The sequence below is a fragment of the Lutjanus erythropterus genome, chromosome 4, assembly GCF_056507025.1.
Source record: "Lutjanus erythropterus isolate fLutEry1 chromosome 4, fLutEry1.hap2, whole genome shotgun sequence".
In the NCBI taxonomy this organism is placed as follows: domain Eukaryota; kingdom Metazoa; phylum Chordata; class Actinopteri; order Lutjaniformes; family Lutjanidae; genus Lutjanus; species Lutjanus erythropterus.
In genome coordinates, this window is record NC_139320.1 from 7,583,870 (window position 1) to 7,611,418 (window position 27,549).

The 27,549-nt window shown below is 40.2% G+C and overlaps 1 protein-coding gene across 1 annotated transcript; it reads left to right on the forward strand.

The window, feature by feature from the left end:
• Window positions 1-373: 373 nt before the first annotated feature.
• Window positions 374-26,695, forward strand: LOC146327432 (A disintegrin and metalloproteinase with thrombospondin motifs 8-like). The gene is made up of 9 exons (XM_084716836.1): window positions 374-2,491; window positions 5,360-5,599; window positions 12,133-12,265; window positions 13,218-13,385; window positions 14,233-14,525; window positions 17,484-17,670; window positions 19,928-20,100; window positions 22,012-22,187; window positions 24,089-26,695. Exons 1-9 carry the CDS (start codon window positions 1,772-1,774, stop codon window positions 24,825-24,827), a joined length of 2,829 nt encoding a protein of 942 aa, XP_084572962.1. The 5' UTR covers window positions 374-1,771; the 3' UTR covers window positions 24,828-26,695.
• The last annotated feature ends 854 nt before the right edge of the window (window positions 26,696-27,549 follow it).

Consider the following 27,549-nt stretch of genomic DNA (forward strand, 5'->3'; position numbering starts at 1 on the left):
GCAAAAACAAAGACAAAAAACTACCACAAAGAGGCAAAAAACAAAAACAAAGAGATGTCAAATGACTATAAGAAACAGAAAAGACTACAAAGACATGCAAACTAACAACAGAAAGACGCTAAATATAAACAAAGACACAGAAATTGACTACAAAGACACAACACAACAACAAAGAGATGCAAAACAGCTACAAAGAGATAAACAAAAACAAAGAAACACAACATGTCTACAAAGAAATGTAAAACAAAAACAAAGAGATGCAAAATGACTACAAAGTTTTTTGTGTCACAGAATCTGAGAGCTGTGGTTCACCTGCAAAGATTAGTCATTGTGAGTGTCTCACAGTGCTGGGGAGTTGTGCAAATGTTTCTTTTCTTTTCTTCTTTCTTCCATAAAATGTTTATTTAAAAAAACACAAAGGACGAGTTAAATGAACAAAGAAAACACCACTGACAACTGACACGTTCTCATCTGTATGTATCTTCATGGTTGAGACCAAGTATTGACTAGTAACACTGACAAAGTGAAATGCGGGCAAAGAGTGACACCTGTTTGTAGCTCAAGTCCACCGGAGTTTTAGTGCATCCGAGACCCTCAACAAGTTTGTTGTACTCTGGCGTCATCTAGCGGCACAAGTGTTGAATTGCACTTCCAAGATCATTTCTTTTATGGATTTGAGCGCTGGCATTCTCCTGGCAAACTCCTGGTGCCTGGCAGAACATGTGTTTAGTCTTCCAACACAGCAGACACCTTCCAGAAATGCCATATTTATTTATGAATAAAATACTTGTATAACCTTCCTTCATTATGCTGGAAAGAAATATTACAGATAATATTTTAAATTTGGACATTCTGGGTTCTTTATTTGAACATCTTGAATAAGATGTATAGGTATGTATGAGTTATTGCTCCTTTGCATCAAAGCACGGCTTCATTAAATGCATTTTAAATGATTAAAATTGCTCTTTGGTTAAAGAAAACCTGGTGGAAATATATTTTTCCTGATAAAGACGGGTTACTTTGATCTTACAAGTCAAAAAGTTTCTCTGCAGAGCGTTTAAGGTGCAAAAACACTTTTAAATGATAGTGATGTGATGAAACATTTCTCAGTGTTCAAGGTGGCGGTTTGTTCCAAACACACACAGTCCCTTTCTCTCTGTCCAGCGGTGTTCTTTTGTGCTGGGATAAAGAAGAAGGGCCTGAGTGGGGGGCTCCGGACTCTGTGGGGGCCTGCCACTCACACACGGCTCCGAAATAACTCGAGTAGCGGACTTCCAGCTATGCATAGTATAGATGTCCTATAGCACGCTGGGTTAATAATAGGAGCGCGGTTGTCAAGCTATTTCAGAAGGGGGGAGTGTCGGCCTATTCTCATTGGGTCCGTTTTATCCGCGAGTATCTCATGAAGTGCGAGTGGGAGGAGAATTTCCAGCAACGGAGGATATCAAAAATAAACCCCCTCGTGTCCAGGGAAGAGCAGAAAGTATAAATACCCCCGATGTGTCCAGACTGCAGCGGTGCTGGTGAGTGGTACAACAAGACTTAGCTTGGTTAGGGAATTAGAAACGACAACTCAAAGACTGAAATTAAATACCAGACATACTTTGACCAAGACTGGCTTTACAGCACTGGAAAATCACTTTTATTTTGAAAAGATCTAGAAGATCCCCTCTCGATTGGAGAAGACGCGCCACTTACCAGAGATAAAGGACATATATTGTAATAAATACTTTATTTTTATCACTCTTGAGTGCAATTTCCATTGCAGAAGATGTGTCCCCCAGTGTGTTTCATCTTTTTATTCCTGTGCGTAATGAACGCGGCACTCTCCACTCCATTTGAATCAGAGGATGTTGTACCTGTGCGGATAAATGGAAGAATCCGCGGTCGTTTTTGGAAAAGAAGCGAGGAGCAGCCGAGATTTATCATCAGCGCGTTTGGCAAGGACATGACTCTGAATCTCATCCCAGATACCAGCTTCCTCTCGCCTTCCTTCACCATACAGCGCGTCAGAGCCAGAGATGTTGGCGCCTTGCGCAGCGCTTCAGGTGCCCAACCTGTCATGAACCAGACAGAAGAGAGTGAAGGGGAGCTGAGGAGCTGCTTCTACTCGGGGATGGTGGATAACGACCAGCACTCGGTTGTGTCCGTCAGTTTGTGCTCTGGTATCTTTGGCTCCTTCATCACGGAGGGGAACGAGTATCTAATTGAGCCCAAACTCCGTGGTGGCCAGGGGCCGGACTCTGCGGAGCAGCTGCATGTCATCAAGAGGAGGACATTCACCCAGAGCCGCGGTGTTCCCCTCCTGTTTGATCACGCGGCGGCGGAGAGCCGAGTGGAGGAGAAACACAATGGGGAAAGTTTTACGCACGGCCACAGTGACGCACAGAGGGAACCTCGCCGGAGACGCTTTGTTTCCGCGCCACGCTTCATAGAGACCCTGGTGGTGGCAGACTCAACCATGACCCACTTCTATGGAGATGAAATAAAGGTCAGACACGATGAACTCATTCTTTCCTCCACACACTGTTGATAGGAAGCTAAACAAACCATAGCTGAATTTAGCAAAGTAGATAAACAAACTGCTGAAGACGTCATCTTTTTTTCCTTTTATTCCCCCCTATCCTGTTTGCACAAATTCAGAGCCCAGAAATATAGCGGTAGGTAGGCAGGCAGGGATTTGTTTTTCTGTGCTGCTTCATAAAACATGTTTTGGCAGCGTAGGGAGCTTGGGAGGAAACCGGTGGGCTCCCTGTTTTCCACAGGCTGAGAAAGAGGTCAGGCTACAGAAACGCAAGCAATGCTGGAGCACATTCCTCAGGACTTGGTCACGATTTGGCAGCAGAGCCTCAGCATCATCCAGGGAAGATTCACAAGGCTGACAATATCTGTTCTTCTTTCCTGAGTCTTTACTTGGTATTATAAATTCATTAAATTGACCTTTCCTTGCTGTACATCATTTAAAGCATCCAATATTTCAATTATAAAAGAAAAAAAATGTTGGATGGTGATATGATATGAAAAAAAAAATCATACACATACTTAAAATCAGTCCAGTTTCAGTCTGGAGCTTAACAGAAGATCTTTCTAAACAAAAGTAGGACAATTCGTGATCGTGGACCAGCCAAATTCTGGTCTGGTAGTACTTAACAAGCTCCTCAGCTGCCAAGCCCTCTGCCTTATCCCACAGTAAGTAAGTTAAGTAAAGGCAACCAGGCCCCGGGGTCAGATTAGACCGATAAACTGGATTTATATAGGCTTTTCATTACAAATAACATTTCACCTATATGACAGTAGTGTTCTATGAGCAGGGGCGGTGTTAGTTATTTGGAGTCCCACGCTAAAATCAAACATGTGGTTGTGTGGGTGTGTGTACAGCACATGTGGAAAAACTTTTCTTTTTTTTTTAATGCAGTAATATCATCCCACCCTAGAAAAAGTGAACTGATGGAAGACTTTACAATGACCATCATGGCACAATCCCCCCACGGCCATATCGATTTACCAGCTTTCCACTAAAACACAACACCATGACAGCACTGTGGAAAACCGTGCCCATCCCACCCCTGCCTCCCATGACACAATCATGGACAGTGAAGGAAAAGTATTTTTAAGTTATGCTTCTGAATACTTCGCTTAGAAGAATCATAAACATTTGAAATTGGTCGTGAGCTTAAGTTGCAAATCTATGTTTTTTTTTCGATTTTAAAGCCCAGTGGCAAACCTGGACCAAGACCGTACATTATTAGCGGGAGAAACACAGGCGGGTGTCAGACCCCCGTAATGACCAATCACATCTGCTGCTCTCATCCCCTTTAAAGGCAGCAGACGGTTTATTGGGCCAGGAGGCCAACTTCTTGGAGGAGAGAGCTGCTCCTCTCCAGCAGTGAGGCACAAATACTGTAGATAAGAGCACGGGTATGAATACACACGTCCAAATATTATTATACAGCATTCAAAGGTCCAAAGATGTCACATTTTGAGTTAGATTTCCATTTTAGGAGGCAGAAATTTCTCAGAGTGAGTGACGACGGACACAAAGTTATTTTGGGAGTCAATTTCATCTGGTTATACAGTAGAATTTATACCAAACTTAATCATTACTGAACAATTATTAAATTAATCACTGACTATTCTGCTAATCAGTTTATCAGTTTGAGTCATTCTTTAAAGAAAAAAGTCAAAATTCTCTGATTTCAGCTTCTTAAACGTGAATATTTTCTGGTTTCTTTACTTGTCTGTGACAGTAAACTGAATATCTTTGGGTTGTGGACAAAACAAGACATTTGAAGACGTCATCTGGGGCTTTAGGAAACACTGATCAACATTTTCACCATTTTCTAACATTTTAAACTGTTAATCGATTGATTGATAAATTAATCAACCAGTTAATCAGCTATGAAAATAATCATTAGTTGCAGACGTAGTCTGTATTTGCTTCAGTGTATTAAAATCAAACAAAACTGGCTCTATGCATTTGCATTTATAATAAGAGCTGTTGTGAGCTAGAGCCCGGCTGATAAATTAAGCATATCAGCTGATCTTAGCTTATAGAAGATACATTGCTTCAGCCAGTAAGTAACAAGACATATAGATATGTTCGCAATACTTGAGCAACATTGTACGTGTTGTCATTACATAGTTTGTCCAGCAGAGAACAAGTTTATTTTGTACCATAGAATACCCAACTTGGTACATGTCTTGGTCACAATTCTTTGATATTGATTTTTATAGCCAGAATATCACTATTGGCCACAAAAATACAATGCTGACTACAGGCAGAAACACGAGCATGAAGTCATGCATGATACTCACTCATTTGACTTCACTCCTGCCCTCTTTTATCAATCACTGTGTTTTTGCACTGTCCAAGTCTTTTAAAGTCAGTTATGGATGTACCTTCAGCGACTCTCTCAGTCCAAATCAGCCCAGCAGTTCACTTCAGCTCACTTCAGTTCCACACAGAAGAAAAAAATATACCATCCTGTCACTGTCCCCTGGTGGCTCAAACTTGTTTGGTCCAATAAAGCTACTAGACGAAGTGTCCATGTTTCAGGTTGTTTTTAGGTCATAGTGGTGTTAGACATTGAGACAGTGGAGCTCCAGTGTTGCTCTCAAGAGAAAAAGCAGAGAAAAATGCAATTTTTTCATGATTTTGAGACCTACTTTTACACACTTAAATACGTAAATTTTTTAATCATTCAAATTTGTGTGGTGGTCAATAAAATGTCTGTTGTGTGACAAACTCAGAGCACACATTTATTGTTGCTTTATAACACCTTTTAAAAGCTTGAGAAAGGGAATTTCTGTTCATGTTAGCTTCTAAATGTTGTATCCTGTCTCTCCTTCTCCATCACAGCACTATATTCTGACCCTGATGTCGATGGCCTCCCAGCTTTTCAAGCACCCGAGCATAAAGAACTCAGTGAACATGGTGTTGGTGAAGATGTTGGTGGTGGACGACGAGGAGGTCGGCCCAGAGATCTCTAGCAATGGTGACTTGTCTCTGAGGAACTTCTGCTCCTGGCAGCAGCTCTTCAACCCACCAAGCCAGAGGCATCCAGAGCACTATGATACTGCTATGCTCTTCACCAGAGAGGTGGGTGTCAAGTGCAGCACATACCCGGTTTAGCTTCTTTAGACTGCTGTTGAGATAGATAAATCACACCATCATCTACATACAGTGCATTGAACATTTGATGAAAGACGTTTGCCAGAATGTGAGCATGAAAGATAGCCACTGACCTTGGAAACAGTAGTTTTATAAAAAGAATTCATAATTCATGGTCCAATTTCTAGCTTTTATTGAAGAATTTTCATCTATGAAATGCAGATTATGTCAATGAAATGACAAGAGATTGAATGAACAGTGGAAATAGACATCAGCTATGTGTGAACAACAGACCAAAACTGCTCATTGCAATGACTGAGAAGGGGTCAAAGGTCATTGATGACAACTGAGATATAGTGACAGCTGAGCAGCCTACATGACAACTTTGAGAATGATATATAAATTTCAAACAGCAGGGGCCCAACAGTTGATCCTTGGGGAACACCAAATTTCTTATTAAAAGCAACATTAGTTTCATAGGTTTTAGTGTAAAGTTTTAGCTACACAAAATGCTAAATGTTTACAATATTTGGTCATGAAACTATACTTTAAAGCTGCACTAGTGAATATTTATTGTTTATTAGCTACTGACTGGTGAACACGGTGAAGAATTTGGAACTAGAAAGTCAGATTTTTGTCCTTGGAGTTGGTGGAGACTTAAACAAAACCAAACGGAGAGTGAATACTGAATTTGTATTTCTCAGATGGCCTGAAACATGACTTTAAATTAATGTCAATGTTTCTCCAGGTCTGTGTAATGGGTAAACAGTCAATTTAGTTTGGATAACACATTAGCCTTAACAACTTTGTAAGGCCCACTGTATATCTAACCATGAGGGATTTTCTGCTTGTTGTGGAGCTCTGCCCCCAAGTGGCCAAAAACACCCAAAGAAGATCCATGCAGCTTTAAAATGCTTCAGTATTGGCTAAGCTTGTGTATCATTTTGATTTCAAAGATTCTGATTGTGATTCCGATCCTACTTATTGATTTCAGGTCTCAACAGTCCTCCATTACGATTCTTTGAGTGTCCTCCTGCTTACTTTACAGCAGAATTTTGTGAAACGCTAATTATCACAAATAAATTTTACCGTTTTTCCACATTGAAAACAGTTGTTGTTAGCATGTTGCTAGCTGCCATAGGCAGTCCCAATTTGCCAATTTGCCAATTTTGACCAATCAGAGGCTGTGCTCCTGACTTGAGAACCACTCAGAGATTTTGCTCCTGCTTGTGAACCAATCAGAGGCTGTGTTTTTGACTTGTGAACCTATCAAAAGTTTTGTTGTTGACTTGTGAACCAAGCAGAAGTTTTGTTGCTGACTTGTGAACCACTCAAAGGCTGTGTTCCTGACTTGTGAACCAATCAGAGGGTTTGTTTCTGACTTTGTGAACCAATCAGAGATTGTGTTCCTGACTTGTGAACCAATCAGAGGCCGTGTTCCTGACTTTTGTGTGACAGTGCTGATCCATAAATGTATTAATAGATTGAGACACTGATCTCATCATGAGATAACCCTTCAAAATAAAATTTGTGATTATGATGGTAATGAGCTTAACCCAGCAGTAGGCATAACGTGACCGCGGAATTGCGGTAATGTGGTCATCATCACAGCCCTAATATTGTGTTTCACGGCTCACAGTGGTTTAAAAGACACACAGATCGGGATGGATTATGACAGTCAAGCCTTTCCTCAGAGCATGGACTGTGTAGGTCATGACACCACTCGAACACAGTTACGAGTGCTTCATGGTGTTCAGAAGACAATAACCCAGCAAGGATGAGTCATGAATTAAACCTTGGTGGAATTCAGTCCAGCTGTGGTACATCATGCGGTCTCAGAGGCAACAGACTCAACCACACAGTTACTTGACACCAGAATGCCACACAACAACACAGATGCACTTTAGGACCAGTTGTCTTTAAAGTGGAGGTAACGACTAAAAAAGCTCGCTTTGGGACGCTTATTATCACATTTTGCTCAACTAAGACGTGAGATAAGAGAAAAGATGAAACAAGGTGAGGTTAAAGAAAGCCGTTCTCACCCTTTGGGTAAATTAAGGATGCTGAAAAGGGATGGAATAATCTTTTCCAAGCAGGGGGGATGTCAACAGAGAGCAAACAAACTGTGCTTTATGGATGCTTCAACAGGAAATAAGTTCACAGGTCCTCAGGGTTTGACTTGTGATTGGTTTGTTCTGCTGTATTTGGCTGCCTTCTTCCATCTGGTATGTGCCTGCTGACAAGGTGTTAGCAGACAACACATTAGGAGAATAACTTCCCTGTTATTACATTTTTAAAGCTAAGTGCCCAGCTTGATTTGATGACAGCCTTGGCATTTATCCGCCTACTGCATGATGTTGTGACGTAAATCTAACCCCAGATCAGGGGGATGATGAATAGAACATATGGGCTTTTGACGCAGCTTTCAATCGGGGAAACCATCATTCACGCAAACCTGGTTTTTGTTTGTTTTTCCATTTCTGCGGAGATATGCTTTGAAATGTAGAAGACAGAAGGTTCCTCGTGGATGAGCTAACTTTAGTGCCACCACAAATCAGCCCTGACACCATTAAGGCTCTTTAAATGGTCAGGGCTGGAGTGTGCGGCCGGGTCGGGGTTGAAAATGTATGCCATGCATCCTGCGGTCATGAGAGAAGGCTGCTGCTACTACTGGCTGTTGTGAAACCCAAAACTTACACCCCGTCGCATGTAGTGGAAACATTTTCCTCGTCTTCTCCGTGCTGCCTGCGCTATCTGCAAATGCAATACCACAGCTCGTGGTCTGCAACCCCGTACGTCCCACTTTGTGTCTCTGTGTGTGTATGTGTGTGTATGTGTGTGTGTGCCTGTGTGAGTGATGGATGCTGCTGCGGAACAAGGTGTACAAACACACACGCTGAGCTGCGTTCAAACGGCAGCTCCAAGTCCAGATGTGTTTCGAATCACAGAGGGTTCTGCCTTGTGGTTTTACGGGGGCTGAGGCGAGGCCGTGGACGCGTCCGTCTCCGTCCTACACAGCCAGGCGTCTGTCTTCTCAGGCAGGGAAAGATTTTCTGATAGACCACACTGTTCATTCTCCCACATCACAGCTCTGGACAGCTGCATGCTGGCGATATTTATTTGCTTTGTTTTATGACGGAAACACTGAGCAACATGTTTTTGATTTGTTTCATAAAAACAACTGGACATAAATAGATGGTGAAGGTTCACCATCCTACATGATTAATATAACAGTCAGTCAGGGCTGCCCATACACTTTCTATATTTACTATTTGACAGACTAATGTCTTTAACACTGTCATAGTCCACCCTACTGGCTGGTTCTAAGCAAATTGTCCCTACTTTTCAAAGGAAATAGACCTAATCTCAATCAGTCTTATAACAATGCATCAAGCCAATATTATCCATGTATTAATCATAGGATATTAAAGGGAAAGTTCCCCCTAAAAAGGGACTACGATTGGACTAAATGGCACTCAGCTTGTGGTGCCTAAAATGCCAAAAAAAAGATAATCCACAAACCTTGTCATGAGCTGTTACATATAGGAACTACTTTCGTCACGGTAGATTAAAAAGAAAGTAGTTCCAAAGACAGTAAGAAGAAAGTAGTTCTGGCAGATTCTATCTAGAAAGGAAGTAGTTCCTACATGAAACTGTTTACAACAAGGTCTGTGAATTATCTTGAGTAACCAAGTCATGATCTCTGGACAGATTCGTTGCTGTTGAGTTTTCAAATGTATTTTTTGGCATTTTGAGCACAACCACAGTGCCTTTTAGTCCCATTATATTTGAGAGAAGGCAGGCATCTCTGTGAAAACTCAGCAAGTCATTACCAAAACAAACTAGATGGATAAATAACACTGCAGGGAACAGGAAAAGCATATATTTTAGATTGTTGGGGTGAACTGTCCCTTTAAAAACCCTTTACTCTAGGATTGCACAATTAATCGCAAAATAATCAAAGTCGCAATATGTCCAAGTGTAAAATCCAAACTGCAGAACCCAGCAATTTTTTAATAAAGGAAAAATGTGAGAAGAAACAGAGCTACAATGAAGTACTGCAGTGACGCCAAGATGTCCTGGCCTGAAAGTCTTGTTTTCCAGATGTAAGAAAACATGTTTGTTTGGTGCAGACCACAACAAATGTCACATCATCCCCATTTTAATGGTTTCTTTTAGTTGTTTTCAGTGAAACTGAAAATTGTGATGATCATTACCACTACATTCGCACATCGCCATTTCAGTCAAAACAATTTCAGTGTGAGTGTTTTATCATATCGTGCAGGTCTGATTGAGGCTCACTGCACTGATTGTCCATGCCAAGACCTCAACCGGAAATGATTTGAATGAAATATTTGAATCCATGACAAGTATGCATTTTAGTTTGAGTGGAAAGTTTGAGTGCTCCATGACACCGAGGCTGTTTGGCAGCAGCGATGAGATAATAAAGTGGCTCATGGTATGCAGCTTTTGTTCTACTGGTGTATGTGTGTTGCTGTGGTTCTGCTGGCTTATAGCACTTATGAATGATGTCATTCATGTTCCACTGGCAGATGCCCCATTGGAACATACTGAATCTTATTGACATAGTGTATGATGATGATGTGCCGCTGCGTGTTTTATTAGTAGTAGTACGCACTGTATGCCACTTTGACTTGTGGTATGTTGCTGCTGATCAAATGACACAGTCCACACCCCACTGGCAGTGTATGTATTTTATAACTGTACTTTACCAAACTACTACATCTTTGCTACCTCAAAAAAGTCTCATACTGTTTCATGGAGGTACAACTGAACAGACACTGAGTAAAGTGTAGGTGTGTTTGATTTATGGACTAAGGCAGGTCAATCCTCACTCAGGCAGTAACTAGTGTGTACTGGGGCCCGTCATTAATACTTGAACTGGGGCCCATCCTGGCTACCTTACACCACTGCAGAGGCTGTGTTTTAGATTTAGTCCAAATTTCAAGTTAATTCATAGTATTTGATTTCAGACATGTTGGTCACAAACCACAGTTGACTTTAATCAAACTGCAGGTGACTGGTGGCAAATAAGATGTAGCATTATGTAGCATAGCAGAATACTATGAATATGGTGTAATATTAATTAACAACCTAAATGACATGACCCAAAGTAGTCAACTAATGAAAAAAAACCTACTGAGATTTGGATGTAGTTTAAGTACCGCCCAGCTGCTGCAAATTGTTGTTAAAGGGAAAGTTCACCACAAAATCAAAAATACATATTTTTCCCCTGGTTGCAGAGTTTTGGAGACATCAGCCTTAGAGATGTCAGCCTTCTCTACAATATAATGTGACTAAATGGCACTGCTTGTGGTGCTCAAAGCGCCAAGACATACATTTGAAAAATTCAAAGCCACCGTCTCCAATCCACAGACCTTATGGTGAGTATGTATGTATGTGGGGAAGAAAATACGTTTACTGTTTGCTTCATAACCAGTTAAAAGTCCTTTTAATATCTTAAAATATACAAGAACAGCACAAAATGATGTTCCACCTGTGCTAGCTGTACAGGGGTGATATACAGCTACAGGTAGTCCTGGTAGCTTAGCTGCTATAAAGGTATAGCATTCATTACATCATAGCAGCTGCCAGTGTATAACAGTGTATAATTATGGCATTAGTTACCTGTTTTACACAGTAGCTGCAGATGAAAATTGGCACCTGTCAGTCTCATGATGTTTTTATGTGACACACAGCAGCAACATACTGACAGTCAGCAGTGACACGTCTCTGTTATAATAATCAAGCTGGTGGGGGAGTAGTACTTATACAGTACCAGTCAAAAGTTTGAACACACTTCTCATTCAGTGTTTTTTCTTTATTTTTTCTAAGAAATGTTCAGATTATACCAACAGTGTGCAAAGCGATCTTCAAAGCAAAAGATGGCCACTTCAAAAAATCTAAAATATCAAAGAGCAAAGAACTTTTGCACACTTGTTGGTTGACACAAGTAGGAAAAGACCGCAGATTGACAATAAAAAGCAAAAAGACTCTCACACACTGTTTTCTGCATTTATAATCAAAGATTTGAAATGTTATTAAATCTTTGATTGCAAAACCAAAAGACAGTGTGTGAGTCTTCCTGCATAAATCCATGTAAATGTTAGGGCTGGGCAAAATATCAGTATTATATTAATATTGTGATATGATGCCAGATATAATCTTGGATAATTATATTGAAGTGACACACATGCTTTTCAAATTGTTTGAAGTTGTGAATTCTTGTGACAAGGTGTTTTCTGGCACTGAGCAAGTCTAAAGATTTAATAAATTACATATATTTAAAACATAAATCCTTAAAGAATACATTTTCAGCAAAAATACAAGTTTGGATGCAATAACCAACACAAATGCTTGTGATTTTAGGAATTTTCTTGCATGAAAATGGAATCATCACATTTAAGTTTTTGAACATCTGCATTTGCAGGCTTAAAAACCACAGAAATCTCATATTTTCTCTCCGGTTTCAGTGTTTTCTGTGCTTGTTTGCGTTGCAGGACATCTGCGGACTGAGGGACTGTGACACGGTGGGTGTGGCTGATGTCGGGACGATGTGCGATCCAAAGAGAAGCTGCTCGGTTATTGAGGACAACGGGCTGCAAGCTGCCTTCACAGCTGCACACGAGCTTGGTTAGCTCCCATTTACTGTCACGTGCATGGGCTGGTCTGTGGGCGTAGGAAAAACTTTTCAAATGTAGTGTAATGGGCAAATTATGTGTAGGTTTAAAGGGAGAGTTTGGACTTTTTGAAGTGGGGTTATATGAGGTACTTATCTATAGTCAGTGAAGGTGGTGATTGGCACATTTCAGTGTAGGAAACTGAGCAATGTAGTGTTATAGTCAGGATCAGCAGCAAAATTTCTTTTAGACACTTAAAAAATCAATATCAGTTAAAGTATACACTATATTTAGAATATTTTCACTGCTTTATCTTGCTGTCAGACAGCCTTTTCTGATGGGATACTTCCATTATAAAGCCAAATATCACACTCTCCAAAGCCACACAGGAAAAACAGCAATTTTATTTAGCAGAACATGGGAATTGTTGGTCCACTGCTGCCATGATCTGTTATTTTGTTAGGGTTTTTGTGTGACTTTGGTGAAAAAAAACAGAAGTCACACGACAACACAAACAAACTAAACAATCAAGGCAGCGGTCAAACAGTAACTCCCGTGTCCTGTGAGGTAAAAATCACATATTTTTACAATGGAGTTTGGTTGAACAAGTGAGAGCAATATTTAGCTTGTCAGAAAAAGCTGCAAGGGAAAGCGGTGAAAATATTGTAAATATAGCATACACTAATTGTGATTTTTAATTAGGCGGCTAAGAAAATGCTTCGCTGCTGACTCTGTCCACAGCACTACATTGCTTAGATTTTGAGCTGGTGCTCCTGCTGCTTCTCCAAATCGGAGGCCGACCATCATCTACTGTAAACAATACATTGACTAAGAATAAATACCTCATGCAACCACACTTAAGAATATCTGAACAGTTCCTTTAATGCCTTTTTCAGTCATTCATAAATACACTTTTGTGCATGAGCGTGTGAGATTGGTGTCATTGCATCCTTTTCCCGCTGCAGGTCATGTGTTGAGCATGCCTCACGACGACTCCAAGACCTGCGAGAGGCTGTTCGGAGATCTGGGAGAAAATTACCTGATGGCTCCTGTGTTTGTCAACCTCAACAAGACCGCGCCTTGGTCTCCCTGCAGCGCTCTCTACATCACCGAGTTCTTCGACAACGGACACGGTAGGAAATATTTCAGGCCGTCGCCCCGGCGTGTTAAAAATTACACAGTGAGTAAATCAGGAGCTGAGCGGCCCTGCAGAGACCTTCTGCCAACGTGGACGTCTGCCACCGCGCTGTGGCTCTGTTATTAGGGCTGATTCAGAGATGAATAAAACATACTGTTATTCCTCTCGCACTCTAACTATGGCTTTCCTGCTTAAACATGTCGCTCCCATTAAATTAGGGGTTGTAAGGATAGTTTATCTTGCCCCAGATTTCCACATCCTCTTCTCCTCGCCCTCTCTGTTTCTTTCCCTACGCCTCCACTGCTCCCTCTCCCCGTCTCGTGTTGTGCATCTTGTATTGTTTGTATCCTTGCAAGACCTATCAGTGAACCTTCTTTTCCACTGAGTCATTCAATGGACTTCTTCCTGTTCCTCACCTCCTCAGCCAAAAGCAACAGCTGGTGTCAGCAAAATATGTTCTTTATCAGTTGGAAAATGCCTCCAACAAAAACTCATGTGGCTGAGAATGTTCATTCCGAACTGCGGACGTCATTGACGACTCTAGACAAAAAGCTTATTGAATTTAATAAAGTATCATTAGAGGGACAATGAATAAATTCAGATTTAGAATAGCTGTCAAATGTCCAGATTCAGAGCACAAGGCTGCCTGTAAAACTGCACTGCATTAGCTGCATCTAAATTATTCATTTTTATAGGCAGGACACAACTTGCCCTGAATATTTTTCCACTCTAGTCATGCCACACACAAAGAGCAACACATGTACAGTTGTCACAGTGCTGCAAAGTCCATAATCTACATAAACCACAGTTTAATACAGTGCTGCTTTGTATCGAAACCACAGGGGACTGCCTGCTGGACGTCCCGGAGAGCACGATGCCGTTACCGAGCGAGCTGCCAGGCACCAAGTACGGCCTGGACCAGCAGTGCCAGCAGATATTTGGAGAGGAGTTCGTCCACTGCCCCAACACGTCCGACAGTGATGTCTGCAGCCAGCTATGGTGTCAGGAGGACGGGACGACGCAGTGCTCCACCAAGAACGGCAGCCTGCCCTGGGCCGATGGCACCCCCTGCGGCGCCAACGGGACCTGCCTCCACGGAGCGTGCATGTCGACCCAGGAAGTGATGCAGCCGCTGGTAAGATCGCGCTTTTATTTGGAAAAGCAGTGGTTTAGGCTGATTCTTGAGAATTGGGACAAATCACATCCTACAAAAAAAAAGTATTAAAAATTCTAATGTTTTGGAAATTAATTCTTTAAGATTTATATATATATGAACTATATCTAACTTGAAAATGTTGGCCCTTTAAAGTTGTGTCCCAGATTTCCATCAACTCTATCAGGTTTTTACAAATACATGATTTAATCACGCATAAAAAAGGTTAGCTATACCCTAAGGACCCCTGTCTCACTTCCTGGTTTAAAAAAGGAGGGAATACTGCTCAGGTGCCGGTAAACTTTCTATTTTGACAAATTCATGAAATAATAATGCTCTCAGATGTGTCTCAACCATAATATGTTAACTTTGTAGCTCTTCTAAATCAAAGTTAAATAAAAATTACTGTTTAAAAATGTGTATTTTGATCAGCATTAAGAGAACTTTGAGCAACTTTACAAAATAAAATGGCTGCTCACTACGACTATGCTGTAAAATGAAAAAATGTAACATTTTGTCAGCTCCATCTGACGTAATATAATCACCTGAAAATAAGAATCGTTGTGTTTTTGTTACATGAGAATGAGCCCTTTACATCTACAGAAGAAGCAGGTCCTCTTCCACAGAGGGGCCGCCATGTTGCACCGCCATGTTTCTACAGTAGCCCAGAACAGACAAACCAAACACTGGCGGCCTTTCTCTTACTTCGCGACTTTTGCGGCAACAAAAGGTTCTCCCACACACTTGGAAGGGGATGATGAGACGAGGTGTTTGCAATAGGCAAGTTCAGCGCTAGATGCCACTAAATCCTTCACACTGCTTCCTTTAAAGGTCCACTCGGACATTCGTTGTCGATAATTTTTTACAAACTTCTGATCTCATTAACCTTGAAAAGATGACATCAGTTTACCTCTGTGCCACTTTACTCCTTGTTACTTGCTGCTTGCTGACAGTGTTTTATTTGCTTGCACTTGCTTGCTGCTGAGAACTGCCTGAAGGTTTCAGTGAGTCACTTCCTTCAAAGAGTGCTGCTCATTTACTCAGAAATAGGGTGATCAAGTTTGTAGTCATACAACTCATAAGTCAGCAACTTTGAGTCTCCCACTGCAGACTGATGACAGACAGATGGTGTTTGTTTTCACACTGGGTTTTTGGTATGTAAAGAAAATGTGTCTATGACTAATGTACGCCTGACAGTTTAATGGTCTGTTAAATTCTTAAATTAACTTTACACCTATTCTGACTTGCCTTGAATGAAACATTTTTGTTTCACATTTTTTTCTTTGACCAAAAAGATTCAAAGTTCATTCTTGACCTCAGAAACAGCAGTTAAAGAACATTAAGGCTGCAACTAACAATTATTTTCTTTTGTCAATTCATCTGTCAATTATTTTCTTGATTAATCAATTGGTTGTTTGGTTTATAAAGTGTCAGGAAGTGGTGAAAAATGTCAATCAGTGTTTCTCAAAGCTCAAGATAACACCCTGAAATCTATTGCTTTGCCCACAACCCAAAGATATTCAGTTGACTGTCACAAAGGAGCAAAGAACCAGAAAATGTGTGAGAATTTCTTTAAATTCACCTTATTTTTTTTTTTTTTTTTTTTACAAAAACATGATTTAATTGGGAATAATCAGGCTGGTCTCACTTCCTGGTTAAAAAAAGGAAAAATCCTCAAACACTGGTCAACTTTCTATTTTTCCAACAAATTCGTTAAATAATATTACTCTCAGATGTGTCTCAACTATAACATGCCAACTCCGTAGCCCTTCTAAATAAAATAAACTAAAGCCCTTCAAAACTAAATAAGAATTATGGTTTAACTTTGAGCAAAAAATAAAATGGCCACCCAGTACGACTATGCAGTGAAATGAAAATATTTAACATTATGTCAACTCTGTAAGACGTCAGCTCTGTCAGATTTTCCATCTGACAGAGTTAGCATCATTTAATAAAAAATTTAATCACTAGGAGATTGGCAACGTTAAATAGCCAAGAGTTTGATCATTTAAAATATATTTTCCAGAATAATTGACAAGTAAAAATCAAAACCCCCTCAAAATACATTTTTGTCCCAATTCTCAAGAATGAGTGATATTAAGATAAAAAGGTTTGATAAAAAAAAAAAAAATCTCTTGCATTCCATGACAACAGGCCAAGCCAAGTTGAAGATTGTGTAATTCAATTGAAGCGTCCAGAGCAACAACCCAGTACAAAATTTCCATTCTAAATGTGCTGATTTAGGAAAAAAATCAAGGTTAACCTGCAAACAGAAGTCATCAGTACAACACTAAAGTAAAAACTGTCTCAGTAAGTGCAGATGTGACACTTTTTCATTATTGCAGCTGTGTGCAGTTTGCAGTAGGAATGTATGAATGAAATGTACTAAAAGTACAGATTACAGCATCGTTGGACTTCAGTGAGTTTAAATCCAGCTGCTGCATGATGCCTTTTTATATTTCCTTAAAGAACATTTATACATCTCAGTGTTTCATTTGAGCTCTGTTGCCTTGATATCTTCTCCTTGTGTTATGATCACACATCTGTTTATGAACCCAGACGTGCTGGCAGTTGGGATGTTAGCCGATCCAAACTCATAAAACTTCTGGAAAGGACACCCACGTTAGCAAACACACACACACACACACACACACACACACTTTCAATTTTGCCTTACAAAGCTGCAGCATGGCAGGTTCCACTAGTGGTGAGTGACACATGTGGCAGGAATGTGGGTAGAGGCAGACAGCAGGCGCGTGCCGAACTTCAACACAGATTTAGCCTGAAGTCGCCGCACGCCAACACACTGTGCGGCCTCAAACCCAGAAGCCCAGACTGTGGTTTAGGCTACACAGCTGAGATTGCCTTTGGCACCGAGCTCCGACCGACTACTCTCACTGCTCTTTTTTTCCCCTCTCCTCTCGCTGTGTGTTACCGCAGGTGGTTGTGGACGGCGGCTGGAGCTCGTGGGGGCCGTGGCAGCGGTGCTCCAGGACATGCGGAGGCGGGGTGGAGTACTCCTACAGGGAGTGCACCGACCCCGTGCCTCAGAACGGAGGGAAGTACTGCGAGGGACAGAGGGTCCAGTACCAGTCCTGCAACACGCAGCCTTGTGACAATAACAGCGGTGAGAATCAGCACTGAGCAGCTTTCTAAAAGCAACATCTGAATCTGCTGACAGGTGGTGTTTTGATATTAAAGGGACAGTTCACCCCAATTGAAAAAAAATTCATCTGGCCTTTGGTGGTGTTTATCCACCACACTTTATGTATCTTATGTATTTTTTTGGTGTGAGTTACAAAGTTTTGGAGATATCAGCCCTAGAGATGTCTGCATTCTCTCCAGTATAATGGGGACAAATGGCCCTCGACTTGTGGTGCTCAAAGCACCAAAAAACTACATTTGAAAAATTCAAAACCAGAGTCTCTTTCCAGAAATCGTGACTCAGTTACTCAAGATAATCCACACACTGTGTTGTGAGTGGCTTCATGTAGGAACTACTTTCTTTCTGTGGTAAAATCTACTGGAACTACTTTAAAATCTACTGGTACTACTTTCTTTCTACTAGAAGAAAGTAGTTCCTACATGAAACTGCAAACAACAAGGTCTGTGGATTATCTTGAGTAACCAGGTCATTATTTTTGCATGGAGACACTGGATTTTGTTTTTTGGTGCTTTGAGCACCACCAGCTTAGTGGCATTTAGTCCCATTATACTAGAGAGAAGGCAGAAATCTCTACAGCTGATAGCTACACAATTCTGCAACTCACACCAAAAAAATCTAGATGGATAAATATCAATAGCTCTAGCACTACAGGTCAGGGTAAAAATATGTATTTTTGATATTGGGGCTATTTGGGGGAGAACTGTCTCTCACATACAGTACATTCAACATTATACCTGAATATTCACATGCCTTTTTGGAAAGAAAAAAAAGATAACTATCCAATGGTGTTGCAAACACAATAACTCAATGGAAATCTGAAATAAGACAACAATTGTTTAATTATACTATTAGTTGTCAGTTATCATCATGCATTCATGTCTAGAATTTCACCAAAATATCTTTTTACAATAAATTTACATCAGTTCTGTATGCAATCAGTGTAGTATTTATCTATCATTTGATTACTTTTTTGCATTTTAGAGGTATAGCTGGGATTTTTTGAAGTGGGATTTCATGAGGTATTTATCCATAGTCAGTGTATTACCTACAGTACATAGTGGTTGGCACACTCTCGGTTTGAAGAGTCATCACGGAAGCTAAGCAATGTACTGCTGGACAGGGTCGGCACTAAAACGGATTTTAGCCACCCAAAAAAAATATTGGTTAAAGTATACGCTATATTTAGAATATTTTCATTGTTTTACCTTGCTGTCAGACAGCCTTTTCTGATGGGAAATCGATGTTATATAAGCCAAATATTGCTTTCTTTTGTTCAACCAGACTCCATTATAAAAATCATTAATTTTTCCTTGGAACACAGGAGTTGCTGGTCTACCACTGCCTTGATCTGTTACTGTTAGTTTTTGTTATTGTATGACTTTAGTGTGTTTAAAAGGTTAGTTCGGATTCACCATAGTCACACAGTAACTCAAACAAACTAACAGATCAAAAGAGCAGTAGACCAATAACTTCTGTGTTCTGTGAGGTAAAATGACTGGTTTTGCTAATGGAGTCTGGTGGGTTTGGAGAGAGTGATATTTGGCTTTCTATAATGGCAGTGTCCCGTCTGATTGCGAGGTAAAGCGGTTAAAATAGTCATTACTGCTGCTGCTTCTCCAACCAGGTAATACACTGACTATGGATAAGTACCTCATGCAACCACACTTCAAAAAGTCTGAACTAGCCCTTTAGTATTTATATTGCATATATTTATTAGATGGTATTTTTTATCCCTTCTATTTATTCTTCTGTCTTATTTTACTGTTATTCTAATTTTTCTCTTTATTACACACTATCTTTTTTAGCATGTATCAAATAATCTGTCTGAACTAAAATTTAATTTAATTGCATCCTAAACGTATAATCAAGCTGCTCATTATTTCTATAAAAGCCTAAGTGCTGTCTGTCCTTGGGCAACAGTTAATTTTACAGTTACAGAAAACATCTGATTGTTTTCCTGATTCATTATTCAGTCTAAAAAAGTCTGAAAATGGCGACGTGCCCACTACTGTTCGGCACAAGGTGACTTCTCTAGATTGCTCATTTGTCTGATAATCAATCCAAAACTCAGAAAACGAAATTCCTAATTTCTACTCATGTAAAAATATAAATATTGACATATTCAACATTTTGGCTGTAGAGTTTAGTTAGAGCTTCCTGTCAGCATGTTGACCTCAGGGTATTGTACACTAAGTTTCTCTCACTCTTTTTCCTTTAGGGAAGAGTTTCAGAGAGGAGCAGTGTGAGAAGTACAACAGCCCAAGCTACGTGGACAAGAACGGGAACATGATGCAGTGGATACCAAAGTACGCTGGTGTTTCTCCCAGAGACAGGTGTAAGCTGTTCTGCAGGGGCAGGGGCGGCAACGAGTTCAAGGTGTTTGAATCCAAGGTACAGTTTGTACACTCAGAATCACACTACAGCTGACATGTCACAATAGAGCTCAACAGTGACCGCCCACTTTTTCAGGGGCTACAGTTCACAAACTGAATTTCATGTTCATTTACTCCATTGATGGTTCAAAAATCCTTCTATAAAGTGTTTCAAGGCTGTAACCATAGCAACAAACTATGAGATGAATCATAACCATAGAAACATTTGATTCAGAGCAAAAGAAACGTTGGAAAATGTAAAGAAGGCAAACATACTAGACTGTGTACGTTATTACTTTAATAATGAAGGAACTACTCATCCCATAAACCACTGCAAATAATACTTAATCTTCTTAAATTTAACATAATTCTATATGTATATATGTGTTGATGTAACATGTTAATAACTGTTGTAATATTTTGTTGTTTGTGTTGTGCGTGTATATAAATTATAATCACTGCAGCATAACAACCCTATTAATACAATTCACGTTAGCTAACAAACTGGCCAGCCTGCTGGTGGAAACTGTTTGCAAGGGGGCGTCACTGTTGCCCTTTAGGATTGTGGGTAGTGGAGTACTTCTCCGTGACAAGACAAAATAAAAAGTTGAAATTAGAGAATTTGGCTTTTTTTTTTTTTTTTTTTTTTTAAAAAGGCTCAAAACAACTGATTCTAAAAATAGTTGGTGATTAATTTAATAGTATTTTTAACCCTTTATTTACACCACCTGTGCCTAACAAGCATATTTACAAAATTAACAATAAATACGTTTCAGTAACATAATTTATTTTTCCATTTAGCATATAACATCTTTTCACAATCTCATAGCTCGTGGTCAGTCTACCGTGGATGGTTACGACATTATGATAAATAATCTAAATCCTCTGTTTTGAATATAAAAGGGATTTTCACTTCCAGAACCTCACTGTTGAGCTTTATATGGATCTGATACTGTCCAGTCAAACGTGAATCATATTCCTTCAAATTCAGTCTGAAATTGAACGTTGTGCTGTTATTTTTAGATCAATGATATAATGCATATAATCTTTGGGTATGAGAGTTTATCATGGCAAGTAATCTTACATGACACATTGGAAATCTATCAGCCTGCTGAGTTAATGCTGCATGGAGAATAATAGGTCACTACACTGGAGGGAGAGCTGAATATGTAGCATTTTGTAAAGATGCCTCAAGTCAGTGAAAAACACTTGTTACACTTTGAAATGTCATGCGAGTGTGACATTTCTTCGTGACCTTGGAAATAAACTCAAGGTCCACTTTAGAGCTGCAAAGATTTAGTGAATATTTGATTTGATTGGGTCTTGACTGAGCAGGAGGATTCTAACTCTTGACCATTATCCCCTGAAGAACCTATGTGATTGGTTAAAACCTCCAGAAAAGGCTAATATGCAGACCCTCAGTAAAGATTCTTTGTCAAAGGTCATTGTCTCTGGATCTTAATATAGAATATGAGCTGCATATAAAGCCTCAACTATTGATTATTTTCATTATTAAGTGATCTACCTATTATTTTCTAGATTAATTGATTAATCATTTGGTCCAACAAATATCAGGAAATAGTGAAAAATGTCCATCCCAGTTTCAAAGTCAAAGGTTATATCTTTAAAAGTCTTCTTTTGTCAGTCCAAAAGCCACAGACATTCAGTTTAATGTGATATAAAACAGAGAAAATCAGAAAATCTCCATATATTGGAGGCTGAAAACAACATTAATTTCTGCCATTTCTGCAAGAAAAAGTACACAAATCATAATTTTCCTGTCCATCAACTCATCAGTTAGTTGAGTAATCATTGCAGCTCTAGGTACATCTCGAGAAGAACCGAGTAATGATTAAAAACATCAGCAAGGTGCAAGGGAATCTGACTTTAATAGAATGATCAACAACAGCAACTTATTGTGTCCTTACAGGTGATTGATGGGATGACGTGTGGCCCCGACACCACATCGGTGTGTGTCCAGGGCCAGTGTGTGAAGGCCGGCTGCGACCAGGTGATAGGATCCAACAAGAGACTGGATAAGTGTGGAGAGTGTGGAGGGAATGGGCTCGGCTGTAGGAAGATCACAGGCTCCTACAACAGAGCAACGTAAGCGATCGAAAAAGCTTCACTGATATATGAAAACCATTACTGTTTTGTGGCACCAACTCTTCACAGGCGAAAAATATCCCACTTCTGACACCAATTGTTGCACGGTGAGGTGCAGGGAAGCATGATGAGACAGGAGGAGGACAAAAACATGACGCTGGCAGGGAGTTTTGCTGCAAAAATTCGTCAGTCTCCAAAAAAAAAAAAAAAAAAATTACTTAACAATACACTTTTCTTTTCAGTACTCAGCTTAGAACAAATCTGGTGCTGCTCTTCTTAAACCAGTCCACTCTCTCTCTCAGTGCTCTCTCATATATAGCATGAGAGCCCGCCTTGCCAGTTCAAACTGGCCTATCAGGTCAGCTCTGCAGGAAGGAGGTTGACAAGATTAATCACAAATATATATTGTTCTTCTTAGCTTGCTCAAACCAACAAAGCCTCATTTCATTCTTCAGTAGATTTTCATAAATACCATACACTCAAAATAATCAAATCATTTGAGTATCACAGTATTTATCTTAATTACCTGTCATTTCATCACTCACCCTTTGGCCAATCAAGTCAGAGAATCTGCCTACTCCTGCAGCACATAAAAGGACTATTTTTCAGGCGTGCTTTCCTCTTTTGCCGTTTCCTGTCATGCTTGTGTTTACTTTCTTCGCTTTCTAACTAGGTAGCTAATCTACATCAGTCATTAGTTAGCCAGGTAGCTAGTATTTCATTCACACTTTAGATAGCTTAAAGCTACTACAAGGTGTTTTTGACCGTTTATGAAACAGTCTCAATTTAATACTGATGCCTCTATATGACCTACATAAGCAAACAAGACCATCAGCGAAAAGATCAGCTATTTCTGTATAGTTAATTATAATGTCTGCCAGCGGGTCAGATTCTCTGTATCACCAGCATATTTTTACAGTTTCCCAGACAGAGTTAGAGTGAGTAGTATGTTGGTCACTTAAAAAGAGCAAGGGGAGATTTTTATATGGATGATTTTCTTTTTTTTTATTTGTGAGAGTTACAAGAGGAGATCAGTAACAGTCTCATGTCTGTGTGCTAGCACATAGCCGGAGTCGAGAGGCAATTAGCCAAGCATAGCATACACAGTAGCTAGCCTCAGTAAAATCAATAACTAACCCATTTTATATAGTTTTTTTTAGCCATACACCAATGAAACCAACACAGCTGCATATGATGACATATAGATTGAACAGGAGGCTCTCTGTCTCTGTTTCTGAACAGAGCAGGGGGAAGAGCGCAGCACAGCTAGTGGAGATTGTCTACTAGGCCTAGTTATCGCTCGCGGATGCTGTGGTTCTTTTGAATGAACATAAAAATAAAAATGCTAAATGGGTCAACAAATCTACTTGGGTGACTATTAACTTACTCGCCCAAGTCTATGTGTGGGTAACACTGCACTGCACCCACCTGTCCCCATCTTTTTTACATGAAATGGCTTGAAATGTTGGGAAATATGCTTATTTGCAATGTTGCCCTGAGTTAGATGAGAAGATTAATGCCACTTGCATAGCTGTCTGTTAAATCTAAATAAATCTACAGCCAGTAGCTGTTTGGCTTTCACAGCACAAAGACTGAAAACGGGGGAACGCAAGCCGTCATTACCATTTTATTAACCAAAATGTTAAACCATTGATCTGTAAAGGTAGGCGGATTTTTGAACTTTTGAGAGAGAGCCAGACTTGCTGCTTTCCCTGCTTCCAGATTGTTTAGTAAGCTTAGCTAATCGCCTCTTAACTCTGGTTCTGTACTTAACACTTACTTAACTTCTCATCTAATTCTAGAGAAGAAAACAAACAAGCACACGACCCAAATGGCTTCTTAAAAGTAACAAATCAAAGTGTGCACATTATCTAAATCCAGTTCTTTGTTTTCTCTACCAGCTATGGATACAGTGACATTGTCACAATCCCTGTTGGAGCCACTAACATTGACATCAAACAGCGGAGCCACAGAGGAATAAGACATGACGGGAACTACCTGGCTATAAAGAGAGAAAATGGCGGTTACATCCTCAACGGTAACTTCTCCGTATCCACGGTGGAGCAGGACATCCCCGTGTTGGGAGCTGTGCTAAAGTACAGCGGCTCCTCCACCACGTTGGAGAGGATCCAGAGCTTCAGGAAGCTGAAGGAGGCCATCACCATCCAACTCCTGGCCACACTGGGGGAAGCCAGCCCTCCCAAGGTCAAATATACCTTTTACATCCCCAAAGATGTGACCTTTAACAAATCCAAAGAGAAGAAGGGCTCGTCGGTGCATATGATCTATCCATTTGGCGTGCCTGACTGGGTGATGGGGGAGTGGTCCGAGTGCTCCAAGAGCTGCGGCTCAGGATGGTCCAGGAGGAACGTTGAATGCAGAGACAATGCGGGCTTCCTCTCCAGCCAGTGTGACAAAGACCTGAAGCCCACAGACATCAGGCCTTGTGGGGATCTGCCGTGCCCCATATGGCAGATGGGACCTTGGTCCGCCTGCTCACGAACTTGTGGCCAGGGGGAGCGCCGTCGCAGCGTCTTCTGCATAGACTACACTGGGAAGACTGTTGACCCAGAGAAGTGTGATCCGAACAAAATGCCACAGCCAGTCTCCGGAGAATGTATTGACCAAGAGTGCTTATGAGGAACATGAGTAAAGTAGAACTTTCAGTCTGACTGCACTTACCAACCATGGATGGATTACTGAACGGGCACACTGGGCACAGGCCCAAGGTGTCAGGTGTCAGGAGACGCAAAACAACCACAAAGAGACACAAAACGATCCCAAAGAGACACAAATTGACCACAGAGACATAAATGACCATAAAGTGATGACTTCAAAGACACAAACGACTACAAAGAAACACAAAATGAATAGAAAGAGGCACAAAATGATCTCAAATAGACACAAATTGACCACAAAAAGACATAAAATAATCTTACAGAGACACAAAATAACCATTAAAAGACACAAAATGACTTCAAAGACACAAATGACCACAAAGAAACACATAACTACTACAGACAACCATAAAGACACACAAAATGTCTAAAAAAAAAAAAAGCTACAAAACAATTCCGAACATTTTTAGGTCGTTTTGCGTCTCTGAGATTCTGAGAGTTCTGGTTCACTTGCAAAGTGCAGTTCAGCTGCATCTCACTGTATTGTGTTTCTTTCAGTCTGGGGGTCAGTCCTCTGGGTAGGAGGGGTGGGGGGCCTTTTACTTGTCTGTGCCCAGGGGCCCATTGCCTCATAATCCTTCCATGTTACCAACTGGTCGCACCGTGTCACATCAAGGGCTTTTTGCCTGAATATTGTTTTGTCATCTTTTGTTGACATTCGACAACCACTATTGAGAATTGAAACAATGGAAATCTACCTCAGGAAGTACATGTGATGCCATGTATAGATGCTAGATGAAGGTGCTGTGTGTGAGTTTTCTCCAGAAAGAAGAGAAGTTTTCTAGTCCCACATTAAACAGAAACTAACTTCTTGGATGAAGTCTGATATAATCTGCGGTATGTCTTCTTAAGTTAGCTGTCACAACGTGGGGCTAGACCAATGGCATGAAACCTGCTGTCAAACACCAGCACAGTGTAAATATACCTCCAGTTGTCCACCACAGAACTCAAACCCCTATAAAGCTTTGATCGAGCCATTTACTTATTTTTGAGGTAGGTACATAACGATTGATGCATTGGGATTTTAAGCCTCTGGGAAATGCGCTCCTGTTTGATTGCTTCTCTTTTGTACACACACACCAAAATGTGATTCGTGTTAAATGATTGTGATGAAGTTGTCATGTTTTTTTTTACCTGAAAAGTAGCATTGTTGAGCAATGGGGAAAACCATTCAGTGACACTGAATCAGACAATATTTTGGACTAGTAGTAGTTAGGGCTTCAGAACAGATTGTTTCAATGCCAAACTAGATATGTAGAATTTATAGAAATTGTTAGAATTTGAGTTTACACGGTGTGTAAAAGGAATCAGCCTAGATCATAATCAGAAAAGGCCATGACAGAGAAGTTCCCTCTGCCCTGTAGTTTAGTTTGATTCTTGTCCTGGGTGCATTATAAGGCAGTTGGGAGGTACAAACAGTGGTACAAACAATCTGCAATGCAACAACTTTTGGAGGTGTTATTACTAAGTTAAGTGATAAGCATACTATCTATCGTGTATATGAAAAATAACATTAATTTTATTCATTTCCAGACTTGTATTTGTTAATGCGTCATATGCAGACACTCACAGTTGTTTTCAGACTCTTGTATGTATATTTGATTTCTTCATTCCTGTTGTTAATTTACAGTATGTTATAAAAGAAAAGAGATGGAGCATTAGGCCTATATCCCTTCAGTGAAGGACCATACTATTTTATTATTACAGCTTCCTTTTTAAGCTATTTATTTTTGTAAAGTTTTTACCTTGGATGTGTAATTAACATGGCAGATGCTGCTGTTTTTGAGATTTTTGTCTATAAAAATGGTCAAATAAACACATTTATGTCAATACACGGCTCTCTTTTATTGCAACTTATCCTCCGTGACAACCAGATGGAAACTTTTCTGCAAATGTCTATTGTGCAAGCTTCACCTCTCGAGGATTCTTGTGTCCAGACCAGACTGGTGGGTAAAAATCAACAATCGTGCCAATATCAGGAGGAGCCATACTTCATAATGACCCATAAATTCCAAGCAAATGTTCAAGTTTTCCATGTTTTCCAGAGCAACACTTTTAGACTATTGTGGGCCACTGAAACCCACCGATGAAAGCCAGAGTAATGGAATTCTTTTAGGTGGGCCGGCCGCTGTTAAAAGCACACTGAGGCAGATTTCATTGCTGGTTTTACAAACTGAAACCCCTTAAGATGTTCAGTAAAATCCTCCCACAATGGAATAGCTTCTCTGCTCAGACGTCTGAAATAAAGACAGCCGTATAAAAACATACTCAGTAGCTGTGGTTAGGGAGGAACCTGCGTTTACCAGGCAACAACAATGACTTAACAATATGTCTTTTTCTATTCACAGCTGGCTAAGTTTGGTTAATGTGAAAACCACTGTGGGTTACAAATACCAGCAGGCCCATAATATGATCTACAGAATTTGGTTTGGGTTATTGACAACATTCTAATATATTTATAAAATACAACATATCGGCAGAGTCAGCAAAAGTACGGACCACATATTCTTTACTCAAGTAGAACTGCAGATACTTGTGTTAAAAACACTGGTAAGTAAGAAAGTAAAAGTGAGAAAGTACAGGCTCTGAAATGTACTTGAAGAATAAAAGTAAAAAGTCACCCACTGAAGTACATTTCTACCAGCTGTTTCTATGCAAAGCTAACTGAACTCTCCCTCTTTGTC

Bases quoted from the DNA above. Each gene is read 5' to 3' on its own strand.
- LOC146327432 (XM_084716836.1), top strand. From the start codon at position 1,772: ATGTGTCCCCCAGTGTGTTTCATCTTTTTATTCCTGTGCGTAATGAAC. The intron at 14,526-17,483 runs GTAAGATCGCGC...GTGTTACCGCAG, and splicing joins AGGAAGTGATGCAGCCGCTG to GTGGTTGTGGACGGCGGCTG. The intron at 20,101-22,011 runs GTACAGTTTGTA...GTGTCCTTACAG, and splicing joins TCAAGGTGTTTGAATCCAAG to GTGATTGATGGGATGACGTG.